Genomic DNA, 16493 nt, shown 5'->3' on the forward strand with positions numbered 1-16493 from the left:
AATAGTACCGTCAAAATCTCGAGCCAAGACCCTTCGGCAGGACTGCCTGCCCAGTTCCTCCAGCATTTTGTGTATGCCCCCTACAGATGCTACTTGATCCGCAAGGTTTCCTTTCTTGTAAAAACAATGTGGATAATATGTTTTTTTATGACTGCTGCTTAATAATAATAATAATAATAATAATAATAAGTGCCTGTGATGCAAGTAGGTTTTTTCAATGTTATTTGTGCATATGACGATAAACTCGACTTTAGAATGCAGCCAACATTCAGCATTGTGATGGAAGGGGTGGGAATAGCAACGCGGAAGTGACGATACGGCGGACCTTTCTCACTTAACAATTCGGATGTGACGACGGTATCCCTGACGTGTCCCTTGCTTCTGACTTTAATCGGTGGCTCTAGATTGTTCGGCCCGTCACGCGATGTTGGACTTCTTCACCATCTTCAGCAAGGGCGGCATTGTGCTCTGGTGTTTCCAGGGGGTGAGCAGCCCCTTCAGCGGCACAGTCAATGCGCTTATCCGCAGCGTCATCCTCCAGGTGAGGGGCGACGGGGCTTCGGCAATCAGCGCGTTCTTCTCGGCCCTGGGAGAGCAGGGCGCCTGCCGTCGGAAGGCCGACTAGTCGTCTGCGTTCCGGGGGCACCCCGGCCTGAGGTTGCGGGGTGCGCCGGTCAGCGCGTTCCCAGCCCTGCGGGTTGCAGCCTGATGTGTACGGTAGGCAGCTGGTCCATGGTCATAGGAGTTAGTGCTTCTGCCCCGGGCAGTTCCGGCGCAGTGATGGGCTCAATTCAACAGGGAAAGGTGGAGCAGACATCTGTGTTCTGATCTGCAATGTACTGTGCTGGTGCAGCAGCAAAAGTCTCATTTTTATGGTGTTAATGCCCTATGACAACAATGAACTGGAGTTTAGATCTTGAAGCCCAGAGGTTCTGTGACAGTGCAAGCTTGATGCTGTTCTTTTGACTTTAGGGACTGTCTTAGGTGAGCTATGAAGGCTTGCGCCTGTTGTTACAGTTTGTTACAATTTGTTACAGTTCTGTTTCTACTTAAAAGACTTGACGTTTAAGTTTTGGTGATCTGCTTGTTGAAGTTAAAGTGCCCCCTCCCCATTCCATACATCCTTATGAAATAGAGTCCTTTTCTATAAGGGGGTGAGTTTTTCGATACAGGTGGATGTGAGTATATAGAACAAGCTGCCAGAGGGAGAACGGTTACAAAATTTAAAAGGCATTTGGATGGGTTTAACGCGGTCAAATTGTGTTGCCACAGATAACGTCATAATTAGCGTGGTTGAGTTGAGCCAAAAGACTCACTTCTGTGTTATACAGCTGTGACTCTAAATCTACATTAGCTCGCAGATCAATTTCATTAGCCATATAACAATCTGAAGAATCTCAGCGAGTCGAGTAGCATCTGTAGGGAGAAAAACTGTCAATGTTTCTGGTCAAAATGCTGCACCAGGACTGACATCTACTTTTCATGCAGTATCAATTCAATGTTACTGATTGCTGACTTCTTCTAGAAGATCGTTTGGTGCTGCCGATTCCAGCATCTGCAGTCTGTTGTTTCTAGAATTTTCCAGATAATATATTCTCCCCATGTTGCCTCAGCCTCCTGCACACTGTTCCCTTTAAGCAGCATAGGTGTATGGCTGTGCAGTAACTTGGATGACTCAGAGCTCATGGCCTTTGTTAATGCACAGCTGGAATGGTCTTTTATACAATGTTAATATAATTTTGAAATTTGCTGATGTAATTGTGAAATACCCTGTAATTGGGTTAATGAATATCATCCAGAAATCTTCTAAATAATAAATGTATCACAATTTTAACTTTGACATGTTTTAGAGCTTGAACATATTTGCATTAAGTGTTTCAAGTTACAACATTATTACAAATTGTAACAATAAGCACAGAATGGAAGTTGGCAGCTCATTGTTAATAAGCCACTGGCCTTCTGAATGCTGACATTGTTTAGTCAAAACATTTTACTTTTGCCATTGTGCCTGGCAGTTGTTTTCACTGCCTTACATCATTTTCTTGTGTTGAGTTGTGGTTTGTGTTTGTTTGATGTACATATTATATTGTAAAAAAAAAACACACATTTAAAGTGCCATGCAGCTTTCAGGCTGTTTTTTTTTTCAAAGCAATGGTTGGTCCACATAGCTGTAAAACAAGCTAGAGGGAACATTATTCCTGCAATTTCTACCTCTCAAAGTTGATAGAATGCTCGGATTTCCAGCATCTGCAGATTTTCTCTTGTTTGTGATTTGATAGAATGTTGTGTGTTTTTGTGGCACTCAGCTGTTATAATTTGAAAGATCCAGTGCAAGGTGTACCTAATACTTGCCATGAAGGTCCTGTAAATAGGTTGTGTTAATCTGATTCACAGTATTTCTGAAGAGTATTACAGCTATTGATTTTAAGTTTTTAAAATTTACACAGGATATCCAGTTTGGAAATGTTGATTTAAAAATTCAAATCTTCCACTTTTTAATGGGGTTATGCTTTGCTGTGTTTTTGTTTTGAAAATGAGATTTGTACTTTTGCTGTGCTATAATTAGACATATGGATAGGTTGTTTGGCCCTCATTAGTACTCAATTATCACTTTAATGTATAAACTCCATAAGCCTCTGATCTCAAATAATCTAGTGATCTGTGTTGAATTTAAATGCAATTTGCAACTGAGCCTCTGTAGTTCACTTTGTAGACTATTTGAAAAGTTCACTGTCCTCTGTATGCAGAAATGTTCCCTCATCTATTTTGAATGGTTGTCCTTGTGTTTTTAGATTGTTCAACACATTCTGGAAATGTAATACCTATATCCACCTTGTCAAGACTCTTAATAATTTTCTTTATTTTAATTAGATCATTTCTGAATTCAAGGCAGTATGAGCTTGTACTTGAGTGTAATTTTTTAGTGCCTTGTAATACTGCACTATAAATTTTGGTTATGTGCATTCAGTGGACAGATGATGGCCTAAAGAGTCAATATTGTGTTCTGAGTGGATGAAAAATACAAAAGAGAAACATAGAAAACCTACATCACAATACAGGCCCTTCGGCCCACAAAGCTGAGCTCCATGTACTTGTCCAGGAGTCTCTTAAAAGACCTTATCGTATCCACCTCCACCACCATTGCCAGCAGTCCATTCCACGCACTCACCACTCTCTGCTTAAAAAAACTTACCCCTGACATCTCCTCTGTACCTGCTTCCAAGCACCTTAAAACTGTGCCCTCTCATGCTAGCCATTTCAGTCCTGGGATAAAGCCTCAGACTATCCACACAATCAATGCCTCTCATCATCTTATACACCTCTATCAGGTCACCTCTCATCCTCTGTTGCTCCAAGGAGAAAAGGCTGCGTTCACTCAACCTATTCTCATAAGGCATGCTCCACAATCCAGGAAACATCCTTGTAAATCTCCTGTGCACCCTTTCTATGGTTTCCACATCCTTCCTGTAGTGAGGCGACCAGAACTGAGCACAGTACTCCAAGTGGGGTCTGACCAGGGTCCAATATAGCTGCAACATTACCTCTCGGCTCCTAAATTCAATTCCACGACTGATGAAGGCCAGTGCACTGTATGCCTTCTTAACCACAGAGTCAACCTGCACTGCAGCTTTGAGTGTCCTATGGACTCGGACCCCAAGATCCCTCTGATCCTCCACAGTGCCAAGAGTCTTACCATTAATGCTATATTCTGTCATCATATTTGACCTACCAAGATGAACCACCTCAAACTTATCTGGGTTGAACTCCATCTGCCACTTCTCAGTCCAGTCTTACATCCTATCAATGTCCCGCTGTAACCTCTGACAGCCCTCCACATTATCCACAACAACTCCAACCTTTGTGTCATCAACAAATTTCATTACCCATCCCTCCACTTCTTCATCCAGGTCATTCATAAAAATCATGAAGAGTAGGCGTCCCAGAACAGATCCCTGAGGCACTCCACTGGTCACCAGCCTCCATGCAGAATATGACCCATCTACAACCACTCTTTGCCTTCTGTGGGCAAGCCAGTTCTAGATTCACAAAGCAATGTCCCCTTGGATCACATGCCCTTTCTCAATAACCCTTGCATGGGGTACTTTATCAAATGCCTTGCTGAAATCCATATTCACTACATCTACTGCTCTACCTTCATCAATGTGTTTAGTCACATCCTCAAGAAATTCAGTCAGGCTCGTAATGCACGATCTTTTTTTGACAAAGCCGTGCTGAATATTTGTAATCATATTATGTCTCTCCAAATCTTCATAAATCCTGCCTCTCGGGATCTTTTCTATCAACTTACCAACCACTGAAGTAAGTCTTACTGGTCTATAATTTCCTGGGCTATCCCTACTCCCCTTCTTGAATAAAGCAACAACATCCACAACCCTCCAATCCTCTGGAATCTCTCCTGTCCCCATTGATGATGCAAAGAACATCGCCAGAGGCTCAGCAATCTCCTGCCTAGCCTCCCACAGTAGCCTGGGGTACATCCTGTCCAATCCCAGTGATTTATCCAACTTGATGCTTTCCAAAAGCTCCAGCACATCCTCTTTCTTAATATCTACATGCTCAAGCTTTTCGGTCTGCTGCAAGTCATCTCTACAATTACCAAGATCTTTTTTTGTAGTGAATAATGAAGCAAAGTACTCATTAAGTACCTCTGCTATCTCTTCCCAGTTGCATACACACTTTTCCACTGTCACACTTGATTGGTCCTATTCTCTCACGTCTTATCCTCTTGCTCTTCACGTACTTGTAGAATGCCTAGGCGGTTTTCCTTAATCCTGTCCGCCAAGGCCTTCTCATGGCCCCTTCTGGCTCTCCTAATTTCATTCTTAGGCTCCTTCCTGCCAGCCTTATAATCTTCTAGATCTGTATCATTACCTAGTTTTTTTTAACCTTTCGTAAGTTTTCTTTTCTTCTTGATTAGATTTACTGCTTTGTACACACTGGTTCCTGCACCCTACCATCCTTTCCCTGTCTCATTGGAACGTACCTATGCAGAACTCCATGCAAATATCCCCTGAACATTTGCCACATTTCTTACGTACATTTCCCTGAGAACATCTGTTCCCAATTTATGCTTCTAAATTCCTGCCTGATAGCCTCACATTTCCCCTTACTCCAATTAAACACTTTCCTAACTTGTCTGTTCCTAACCCTCTCCAATGCGATGGTAAAGGAGATAGAATTGTGATCACTATCTCCAAAATGCTGTCCCACTGAGAAATCTGACACCTGATCAGGTTAATTTCCCAATACCAGGTCAAGTGTAGCCTCTCCTCTTGTAGGCTTATATAATTATTGTGTCAAGAAACCTTCTTGAACACACCTAACAAACTTCACTCCATCTAAACCTCTCGCTCTCGGGACATACCAATCGATATTTGGGAAATTAAAATCTCCCACCACGACAGCCCTGTTATTATTACACCTTTTCAGAATCTGTCTCCCTATCTGCTCCTCAATGTCCCTGTTACTATTGGGTGGGTGGTCTATAAAAAACACCCAGTAGAGTTATTGACCACTTCCTGTTCCTAATTACCTCCCACAGAGACTCTGTAGACAATCTCTCCATGTCTTCCTGCTTTTCTGCAGCTGTGACACTATCTCTGATCAACAGTGCCATGCCCTCAACTCTTTTGCCTCCTTCCCTGTCCTTTCTGAAACATCTAAAGCCTGGCATTCAAAGTAACCATTCCTGCCCCTGAGCCATTCAAGTCTGTAATAGCCACAACATCATAGCTCCAAGTACTGATCCGTGCTCTAAGCTCATCCGCTTTCTTCATAATACTCCTTGCATTAAAATAGACATCTCTCAAACTATCGGTTTGAGTGTGTCCCTTCTCTTATCACTTGCCTATCCTCCCTCTCACGCTGTCTCCAAGCTTTCTGTATTTGTGAGCCAACTGCCTCTTCCTCCATCTCTTCAGTTTGGTTTCCACCCCCTAACAATCCTAGTTTAAACTCTCCCCAATAGCCTTAGCAAACCTCCCTGCCAGGATATTGGTCCCCCTGGGATTCAAGTGCAACCCATCCTTTTTGTACAGGTCATTCCTGCCTGAAAAGAGGTCTCAATGATCCAGAAATCTGAATCCCTGCCCCCTGCTCCAATCCCTCAGCAACGCATTTATCCTCCAACTCACTCTATTCCTATACTCACTGTCAAGTGACACAGGCAGTAATCCTGAGATTACTACCCTTGTGGTCCTGCTTCTCAACTTCCTTCCTAACTTCCTGCCGAACTTTCAGGACCTCCTCCCTTTTCCTGCCGATGTTGTTGGTACCTACATGTACTATGACCTCTGGCTGTTCTTCCCACTTCAGGATATCGTGGACACGATCGGAACCATCCCCTAGCACCTGGGAGGCAAAATGATTGTGATTTTTCCATATTAACTGGGTAAATATTTTTCTTCATGAAATCCCCATTTAGGTCTAACTTATTTAGAGATCTTGACACCATGATAGTATTTTGTATGTTTTTGTATGAAGGCACAGTCTTTCTCTGTAGGGTACCGTCTGTGAGTAACCTGTTACCAGCAACTATCAGTACTCTGGAGGAGCCTCGGAAATATACATAATCTGAGCAGTTCACAAGTTGGAACTGCAGCTGTGAACCAACTTCCAGGCAGCAAATGATGCCAGCAGCAGCCAGTTGTTCTCCCAAGCAATCATTCATATGTATATACAGTATATTGCAAAAGTCTTTAAACATATATTTCTAGCTCGGGTGCCTTAGACTTTTGCGCTATACTGTAGGAATTTTATTTATTGCACTGTACTGCCACAAAAAAGAAAACAAATTTCATGACGTGAGTGATGATAAACCTGATTTTGATATGGGTCTCTATTGTGAACAGAGAGTGGGAAGGAGGCAGGGAAAAGGGGCTCATGGTTGGGGAAAGTGGAAGGGAAAGGAGATGTAGCAGGAAGCCCCAGAGAGACGTTCTGCAATGATCAATAAACCAATTGTTTGCAATCAAATTTGTCTGGTGTCTCGGGGCTGGGTGTTTCTGCCCCCCACCCCAGTACTACTTCTCTGCCACATGTCCCACACCCTTCCTGCGGGGCTCCACCCTTGCTATTCCTAACGTCCTTTGCTCCCACTAGAATTACAAACTCTCTCTGCTCCACATTGACAAATACAGTACTGTCCAAAAGTCCTAGGCAGCTTACACACACACACACACACACACACACACACACACACACACACACACACACGTGTTTAAGGGGAACATGAGAGGAGGTGTTCTCACTCAGAGGATAGTGTAGCTCGTCAGGCCTAGAGTAGTCTTGAGAATTAGAAGAAAAAATGTCATAGATAAAAAGATTTCTATATATGACTTTTCTGTTGGATGGCAGGGTACAATAAGACCAATGAATTACTTTTGATATGTCAAGAGTCAAGTTTATTTATCACGTGTACATTGGAACATAGAGTGAAATACATTGTTTGTGTTAACAACCAACACATCCTAGGGATGTGCTGGGGGCAGCCTGCAAGTGACGCCACACATTCTGGGGCCAACATAGCAAACCCACAATGTTTTGTTGTGTTTTGTGGAACAACAGCTGTAAAACTAGCCGCATTCTTCTCTCCTACCCATTGCATGTGTACAGTCCTCTAATCCCAGGACAGGCTAGGCTGTCTTATCCAACCTCCAGCAGTCTCAGACTCAGGCTCAGATATTGGCTTTCAATTTCCCCAGTTGAAACACAGAGATTCGTAGACTCAGCTCTGGCCAACAGCATCGAGTTACTGACATCCAATTCAACCCTTGTGCCTCGATCCTCTACATTGACCCCAGGACCTGTCATTCATCGAACAAGGCCTCAAACTTCAGACTTATTGATGATTGGCTTCCTGTATATTCAAACCTTGCATCAATTTGTAAATATCAATATACTTCGGAATAACCATATTGTGTGTTCTCCCTCCCTCCCTTTATTGGCTTTACTGAATAAGATGGGATTTGTAACAATCCAGTAGTTTTATCATTGTATTATTATTTGTTATTTTCCAGAATATCTCAGCTGCCATGTTGGATTTGAATTTTTCTCCATGGAACAATGGTTGCAGAAATATACTGGGCATTAATTCCTGTTCAGCGATCTTAAATAAAGCTTTTTTCACAAATTTCTTCCATTGTTTGATGTGAATACAGTACTAACTTCTGTGCTACCATATCAAATAATACAGCAGGGAAACAGGCCCTTCTGCCTATCTGGTCCATACAGAGCACAAGCCCCTGTTGCCTGCATTTGGCCCTCCAAGTTTCTCACCTCCATGTGCCTATGGAAATGCCTTATTTGATCCAGTTATGCCCACCTTGACCTCGTCTTCTGGCAGCTCCTTCCAGATATTCATTGCCCTCTTAACAAGTTACCACTCGGGTCGCATTTAAATCTCTTCCTTATTACCTTGTATCCATATAGTTTTGGACACCTCAACCCTGGAGAAAACACTATGACTGTTCACTTTATCCATACTCATTATTTTATACACTTTTTTGAGATTACCCTGTATTCTGCACTCCAGGGAATAAAGATCCGTTATAGCCAATCTCTCTCTATAATTCAGACTCTTTAGCCCATGCAGTATCCTCATAAGTCTCTTCTGCATTCTCTCCAGCTTGTCAGTGTCTTTCCTTTATATTTTTAACAATTCTTTTGTTTGGAACATGAACATTTTGCCAGCATTTATTACCCACAGGTGGCACCTTGAACCTTTGCAGTCCTTCTGGTGAAAATACAGTGCTTTTTGGGCAAGGAGTAGTTCCAGGATTTAAATTCAGCGATAAGTGATGTATTTCCAGTTGGAGTGCAGAGTCACTTTGAGAAGTTGCACAAGTAGTGTGAACTGGGGTCTTACTGATTCAGTTAGTGGTTTGTGATTCTTTTTACTTAGAGCTACAAGTCTTTGCTCAATTTTTTTGCTGCCTTGTTTTTCTTCAAGTACCTCAGAAATTTTGTCTTTAGGGGGATTATGTTTTTATTTTTTTCATCTCCAAGGGCCCTCACTCTGCAAGTGGAATATTGATGTTACAGGTGCAGAAGCATTCCCCAGTGAAGCATATTTTCTTCAGTAGCAGTTGTTATTTTATTAGCTTCAGAATCAGAATCAGGTATGTGACATGAAATTGGTTAACTTAGCAGCAGCAATTCTATGCAATAGATAATACAGAAGAAAAAATTATAATAATAGTTAATAAATAACTAAATGAATTACAGTATGCATATATTGAATAGATTAAAAATTATACAAAAAGACTACTATATATTAAAAAAGTGAGATAGTGTCCAAGGGTTCAGTGTCCATTTAGAATCAGGTGGCAGAGGGGAAGAAGTTGTTCCTGAATCACTGAGTGTGTGCCTTCAGGCTTCTGTACCTCCTACCTGATGGTAACAATGAGAAAAGGGCAACACCTGGGTGCTGGAGGTCCTTAATAATGGATGCTGCCTTTCTGAGACACCGTTCCTTGAAGATGTCCTGGGTACTTTGTAGGCTAGTACCCACGATGAAGCTGACTAAATTTACAACCCTCTGCAGCTTGTTTTGGTCCTGTGCAGTAGCAACCCCCCCCACCCCCCCCCCCCCAATACCAGACAGTGATGCAGCCAATCAGAATGCTCTTGATGTTACACCTATAGAAGTTTTTGAATGTATTTGTTGGCATACCAAATCTTTTCAAACTCCTAATGAAGTATAGCCGCAGTCTTGCCTTCTTTATAACTGCATCAAAATGTTGGGACCAAGTTAGATCCTCAGAGATCTTGATACCTAGGAACTTGAAACTGCTTGCTCTCCACTTCTGATCTCTCTATGAGGATTGGTATGTTTCCTTCATCTTACCCTTCCTGAAGACCACAATCAGCTCTTTCATCTGATTGACATTGAGTGCCAGGTTGTTGCTGCGACACCACTCTACTAGTTGGCATATCTCACTCCTGTACGCCCTCTCGACACCATCTAAGATTCTACCAGCAATGGTTGTATCATCAGCAAATTTACAGATGGTATTTGAGCTGTGCCTAGCCACACAGTCACGGTAGAGCAGTGGGCTAAGCACACATCCCTGAGGTGCACCAGTGTTGATCATCAGCGAGGAGGAGTTGTTATCACCAATCCACACAGATTGTGATCTTCCAGTTAGGAAGTAGAGGATCCAGTTGCAGAGGGATGTACAGAGGCCCAGGTTCTGCAACTTCTCAATCAGAGTTGAGGGATGGTATTAAATGCTGAGCTATAGTTGATAAACAGCATCCTGACATGGGTGTTTGTGTTGTCCAGGTGGTCTAAAGCCGTGTGAAGCGCCATTGAGATTGCATCTGCCATTGACCTATTGATATAACAGTGGGAAGGAAGAACAAACTAGCCTTTCATATCAATATATTTTGCTGCATTCATGGTAGCCAGTCTACATACTACAGAGTTCCACAATTGTGACAGAATGGAGTTTCATTGATTCTCAAAGTAAATTTGTTATGAAAGTACATATATGTCACCATATACAAACCCAAGATTCATTTTCTTGCAGGCATACTCAATAAATCCATAATAGAACAATAACTATAATAGAATCAATTAAAGATCGCACCAACTTGTGTTCAACCAGTGTACAAAAGAAAACAAACTGTACAAATAAAAAAGGAAAATAATGAATAAATAAGCAATGAATATTGAGAAAATGAGATAGTCCTTGAAATGATGGGGCAAGTGAAGTTAACCCCTTTGGTTGAAGAACCTGATAGTTGAGGGGTAGTAACTGTTCTTGAACCTGGTGGTGTGAATCCTGAGGCACCTGTACCTTCCTGATGGCAGCAGTGAGATGAGATCATGACCTGAGTGCTGGGGGTCCCAGATGATGGATGCTACTTTCCTACAACACCACTTTGTGTAAATGTGCTCAATGGTTGGGAGGGCTTTATGCACTACATCTTGTAGGATTTTCTGTTCAATAACATTGGTGTTTCCATACCAGGTTATGATGTAGCCAGTCAATATACACTCCTCCACATATCTATAGAAGTTTGTCAAAAGTTCTAGATGTCGATTTTTCTTATACTCCTAAGGAAGTAGAGGTGGAGCCGTGCTTTCTTTGTAATTGCACTTGCGTGCTGGGCCTAGGAAATAATAACACCAAGGAAATTATAGTTGCTGACCCTCTCCATCTCTGATCCTCCGATGAGAACTGGCTCATGGACCTCTGGTTTCTTCATCCTGAAGTCAATAATTAGCCCCTTGGTCTTGAGTAAGATGTTCTTGTTGTGGCACCACTCAGCCAGATTTTCCATCTTCCTCCTATATGCTGCTTCATCACCACCTTTGATTCGGTCTATGACAGTGGGTGGCGGGGGGGGGGGGGTGAAGGTTGTGGAAGGGGGGAGGTAAGCACACTGCCTTGTGGTGCATTTGTGAATGTCCAGAGGAAATGAATCTCAGGGCAGTATACGGTAATGTATATGTATTTTGATAATTAACTTTGAGACAGAGGGTGCATTATGTTGTAGTTTTGATGTGTAGCTATATACAGCTCATGCAATAACAACTTAGATTTACACAGCATATTTAACGTGAGGTATGTCATTTGATTACAGGAGTGAAATGCTATTGGCACAGCACAAAAATCAAGATTATGGGATAAGTTGATGAGAGTATTAAGTTTTAATCTTCCTGCAAGGCTGTTGTCTTTAAGTTTTCATAGTTCTTATTCAATAAGTAAATTTTTCTAGTTGTTCATCATCTGTATATCAATGATGTAGGCCGTACATAATATTTCAGCATTTGAGATGGAAGATTGTGAGCTTCATGGTTGATTGGCTAAATCAATCATTGGCACCACCCAACAGAGGGGCTGGTAGATTAGCACTTCAAGGAACATACTGATTCGGCCCACAGAACGCGTCCTGTGAGGCTGAAATTTTTGTTTGGCCCAAGCAAGATTAAGATGAAATAATTCTCTGCATTCAATTGGTTACATTGGCCTGAGCAGCTGATGTGGACACAGTTGGGTTTATTTGTGTATTGCTGTCGCACCCTTGATCTAACTACTTGATCTTGAAGAAACAGTTGCAATAACTTACCCTAGAATCATAGAATATTTACAGAGGTAGGCTCATTGGCTTATTAAGTCTTGGTGATTGAAAAATAATTTATTCTGTCTAATCCTACCTTGCAGTATTAATGTTTATAATCTGCAAGTCTAGCTTTTTAAATACATACAAGTACTTAATACAATGGGAGGCTCTGCCTCTACTTTTGTCAGTGAATTGTAAATTCACTACTAACCTCTAGGTGAATATATCTTTCTCAAGCTTTCCCCAGATCCTTCTGTAAATTATTTTAAATCTAAACAATTCAGCCTTCTGCTAAGGGAAAATACCTCATTACTACTTTTTTGAGATGCATCTTTATTTACCTTGGTTAATTCTACCCTGAGTCTCAAAGCCCATGAATTCCACAATGCCAGAGTAACGGATCTGTAATTATCTGGTTTATCTCGTCTTCCCCCGTTTTAAAGGGGAGTTTTAGCAATCCTTCAATCCTCTGGTGCCACGTCTTAAAATAAATGATGGTCATTGTTCCGCAATTTCCTTTCTTCTTTTCTCTTTTTCAGAGCAGAGCTACTTAACTTTAGGGATCCCATTCATTTGACTACCCATGCTACATTTTCTAGTAGAAAGCTGACCAGCAATTAGAAGCAAAAACTCTGCTAAGGTTTTATATCAGGTTCCAGCAAATTTGGTATTCAAAAAAAAAATTAAGCCAAATGAAAAGAACTGAGATTGAATTTGACAAGGACAGACTTGCTGTCTGTTGCATTCGTTTCTATCCCAGGCTGTTATTGAATTTCATCATCATATCTTCCAAAAGTGCTTTTTGTGGTGCACTTTCTTTCCTAAAGGAGCCGCCTCAAGAATGCAATTGCAGCAGGGAAAGTTTACATGGGCATTTGAGTCAACACATACAAAATGTTGGAGGAACTCAGCAGACCAGGCAGCATATATGGAAAAGGGTACAGTCAATGTTTCGGGTCGAAACCCTTTGGCGGGACTGGAGAAAAAAAGCTGAGGAGTAGATTTAAAAGGTGGGGAGGGATGAGAGAAACACGAGGTGATAGTTGAAACCTGAAGGGGGAGTGATGAAGTCAAGAGCTGGGAAGTTAAATGTTGAAAGAGGCAGAAGGCTATGGAAGAAAGAAAAGGGGAAAGTACCACCAGAGGGAGGCAATGGCCGGGTGAGGAGATGAGGTGAGAGAGGGAAAAGGGGATGGGGGAATGGTGGGGGGGGGTGGCATTACTGAAGTTTGAGAAATCGATATTCATGCCATCAGGTTGGAGGCTAGCCAAACAGAATTCAAGGTGTTGTTTCTCCAACCCAATGCGGCTTCATCACGACAGTGGAGGAGGCTATGGATGGACGTATCGGAATGGGAAGTAGAACTAAAATGGGTGTCCACCGGGAGATCCCACTTTTTCTGGCGTACGGAGCGTAGGTGCTCAGTGAAACAGTCTCCCAAACTACATCAGGCCCCACCAATGTACAGGAGGCTGCACCGGGAGCACCGGATACAATACATGACCCCAACAGACTCACAGGGGAAATGTCATCTTACCTAGAAGGACTGTTTGGGGCCCTGAATGGAGGTGAGGGAGGAGGTGTAGGGGCAGGTGTAGCACTTGTTCTGCTTGCACGGATGAGTGCCAGGAGGGAGATCAGTGGGGAGGGATGATTGATGGACAAGGGAGCGATCCCTGTGGAAAGCAGAAAGTGGGGAGGGAATGGGGGGTGGGGAGATGTGCTTGATAGTGGGATCCCGTTGGAGGTGGCGGAACAAGAGCTACACCTGCCCCTACACCACTTCCCTCACTACCAATCAGGGCCCTAAGCAGTCCTTCCAGGAGAGGTGACACTTCACCTGTGAATCTGTTGAGGTCATATACTGTGTTCAGTGCTCTCAGTGTGGCCTCTTGTATATCAGTGAGACCAAATGTAGTTTGGGAGACCGCTTCACCGAGCACCTACACTCCATACACCAGAATAAGCAGGATCTCCCAGTGTGCACCCATTTTAATTCCACTTCTCATTCCGATATGTCCACCCATGGCCGCCTCGACTGTTGTGATGAGGCCACACTTGCACTGGAGAAGCAACACCTTATATTCCATTTGGGTAGCCTCCAACCCGATGAGCATCGATTTCTCAAACTTACAGTAATGCTCTCACCTTATCTCCTTGCCCACCCATCATCTCCGTCTGGTGCTCCTCCCCCTTTTTCTTTCTTCCGTGGCCTTCTGTCTCTTTCACCAATCAAATTTCCAGCTCCTTACTTCTTCCTTTCCCCTCCAGGTTTCACCTGTCACATAGAACATAGAAAACCTACAGCATAATACAGGCCCTTTGGCCCACAATGCTGTGCTGAACATGTACTTACTTTAGAAATTACCTAGGATTACCCACAGGCCTCTGTTTTTCTAAGCCCCATGTACCTATCCAGGCGTCTCTTAAAAGATGCTATTGTCACCTTGTGTTTCTCTCACCCTCATCCCCCCCCCCAATCTTTTAAATCTACTCCGTAGCTTTTTTTTTCCAGTTCTGCCAAAGGGTTTTAGCCTGAAACATCAACTGTACCCTTTTCCATAGATGCTGCCTGGCCTGCTGAGTTCCTCCAGCATTTTGTGTGTTGTTCGGATTTGCAGTATCTGCAGAATTTCTCTTGTTTGTGATGAGCATTTGAATTGCAAGTTTGAAAATAACAGTTTATAATGGGTGAAATTCATAGGAAGTGAGTGCACCACATTTTAAGTATGATTGACAGTAAACTGTTGAAAAATGAGTCATCAACATGCTGATGTGGTTATTGTGTGCACTTTGCTAAAAGAAATTGACAATAAATTAATAACTCAGGACCCATTCTCTGAGCATTATTGTTCTTGATTGTCAGAAAAAAATATAAATTTGATTATTCCCTTTTGCAGGAGAGGGGAGGAAGCAACTCATTCACGCATGAAGCCCTCACTCTTAAATACAAGCTGGACAATGAATTTGAATTGTTATTTGTGGTGAGTATTTGGTGGGCCAAATATAAGTCATGATATTCTATAATTGGGATTCAAAGAAGTCCATCCTGATTCAGTGCCTTGTAAAAGTATTCAGCCCCAACCTTCTGTTTACATAGATGAGTATTACAACCAGGGATTTTGATCAGCTTAACGGAGTAATTTTATTTGTGAATCACGTGCTCCTTTTTTCACAGGGGAGCCCAAAATACGGGGAAAATTGTAAAGCATGAAAAACTAAAAATTCAAAAACTGAAATGTCAGCAGTCAAAAACTATTCATCCCCTTTTGCTCAGTACTTGGTTGAACCACCTTTCGCAGTTATTACAGCCAGTAGTCTTTTTGGATAAGTCTAAATTAGCTTTGCACAATCTGATGGAGCCAGATTTGCCCATTCCTCCTTGCTAAGTTACTCAAGTTGTGCTAGGTCAGTTGGAGTGTGCAGTGGACAGCAATCTTGAGGTCTTGCCAGAAATGTTCAATCGTTTTAAGGTCAGGAATCTGACTGGGCCACTCAAGGACATTAATTTTCTTCATTTGAAGCCACTCCAGTCTGGTCTGGGAGCGTGCTTTGGGTCATTGTCCTGCTGAAAGACTAACTTCCTCCCAGTTTAAGCTTTCTAGCAGAGCTAGCAGGTTTTTAATCCAGCATCTCTCTGTATTTAGCAGCAGTCATCTTCCCATCAATCTTCCAAATCCTGCTGGTGAAAAGCATCCCTAAAGCATAATGCTACTTCCACCATTCTTTACAGTGGGAAGGGTGTTACACGGTTGATGTGCGGTATTAGATTTATGCTACGTGTGCCACTGAGTACTGAGGCCAAAAAGTTCTACTTTAGAAACATAGAAAATAGGTGCAAGAGTAGGCCATTCGGCCCTTTGAGCCTGCACCACCATTCAGTATGATCATGGCTGATCATCCAACTCAGAACCCTGTACCTGCTTTCTCTCCATACCCCCGATCCCTTTAGCCACAAGGGCCATATCTAACAGTCTCATCCAACCACAAGACCTTCTTCTACATCTTTACAGTATCTTCTAAGTAACGCTTTACAAAGTCTTTACAGGCAGGATATGTTCTTTTAGAGCCAGGACTTTTTCCGTGCCACTCTTCCATAAATACCCTTTTTGTGTGAGCCATTAGAGATTGTGGAGCCAGGAAATTCATCTTCAGTTGCAGCCACTGACTTCTGCAGCTCACTCAGGGTGACTGTTGGCGTCATAGTAGACTCTCTTACAAGTGTTGTTCTTCTCTGGCGACTAAATTTAGAGGGGCAGCCAGACCTAGGCAGTGTGGGTATGGTTTCATATTTTTTTTCTACTTTTTCACAATGGACTGCACTGAGCTCTGAGGTAATTTATCTATTGAGATAGAACGTGGAATAGACCATTCCGGACTTAGAGCCACACCCTTCAGC

The 16493-nt window shown here is 42.5% G+C and overlaps 1 protein-coding gene across 2 annotated transcripts in view; it reads left to right on the plus strand.

Annotated features, from left to right (window-relative positions):
* Nucleotides 1-338: 338 nt before the first annotated feature.
* srpra (SRP receptor subunit alpha) overlaps nt 339-16493 on the plus strand; it is a 55684-nt gene continuing 39529 nt past the window's right edge. For both annotated transcript variants that reach the window (XM_059957220.1, XM_059957221.1), the window contains exons 1-2: nt 339-541; nt 14995-15078. In XM_059957220.1, the coding sequence (XP_059813203.1) occupies nt 425-541; nt 14995-15078 (201 nt within the window). In that variant the 5' untranslated portion in view covers nt 339-424. The remainder of the gene's footprint in view (nt 542-14994; nt 15079-16493) is intronic.

The sequence above is a fragment of the Hypanus sabinus genome, chromosome X2 (assembly GCF_030144855.1).
Source record: "Hypanus sabinus isolate sHypSab1 chromosome X2, sHypSab1.hap1, whole genome shotgun sequence".
Taxonomy (NCBI): domain Eukaryota; kingdom Metazoa; phylum Chordata; class Chondrichthyes; order Myliobatiformes; family Dasyatidae; genus Hypanus; species Hypanus sabinus.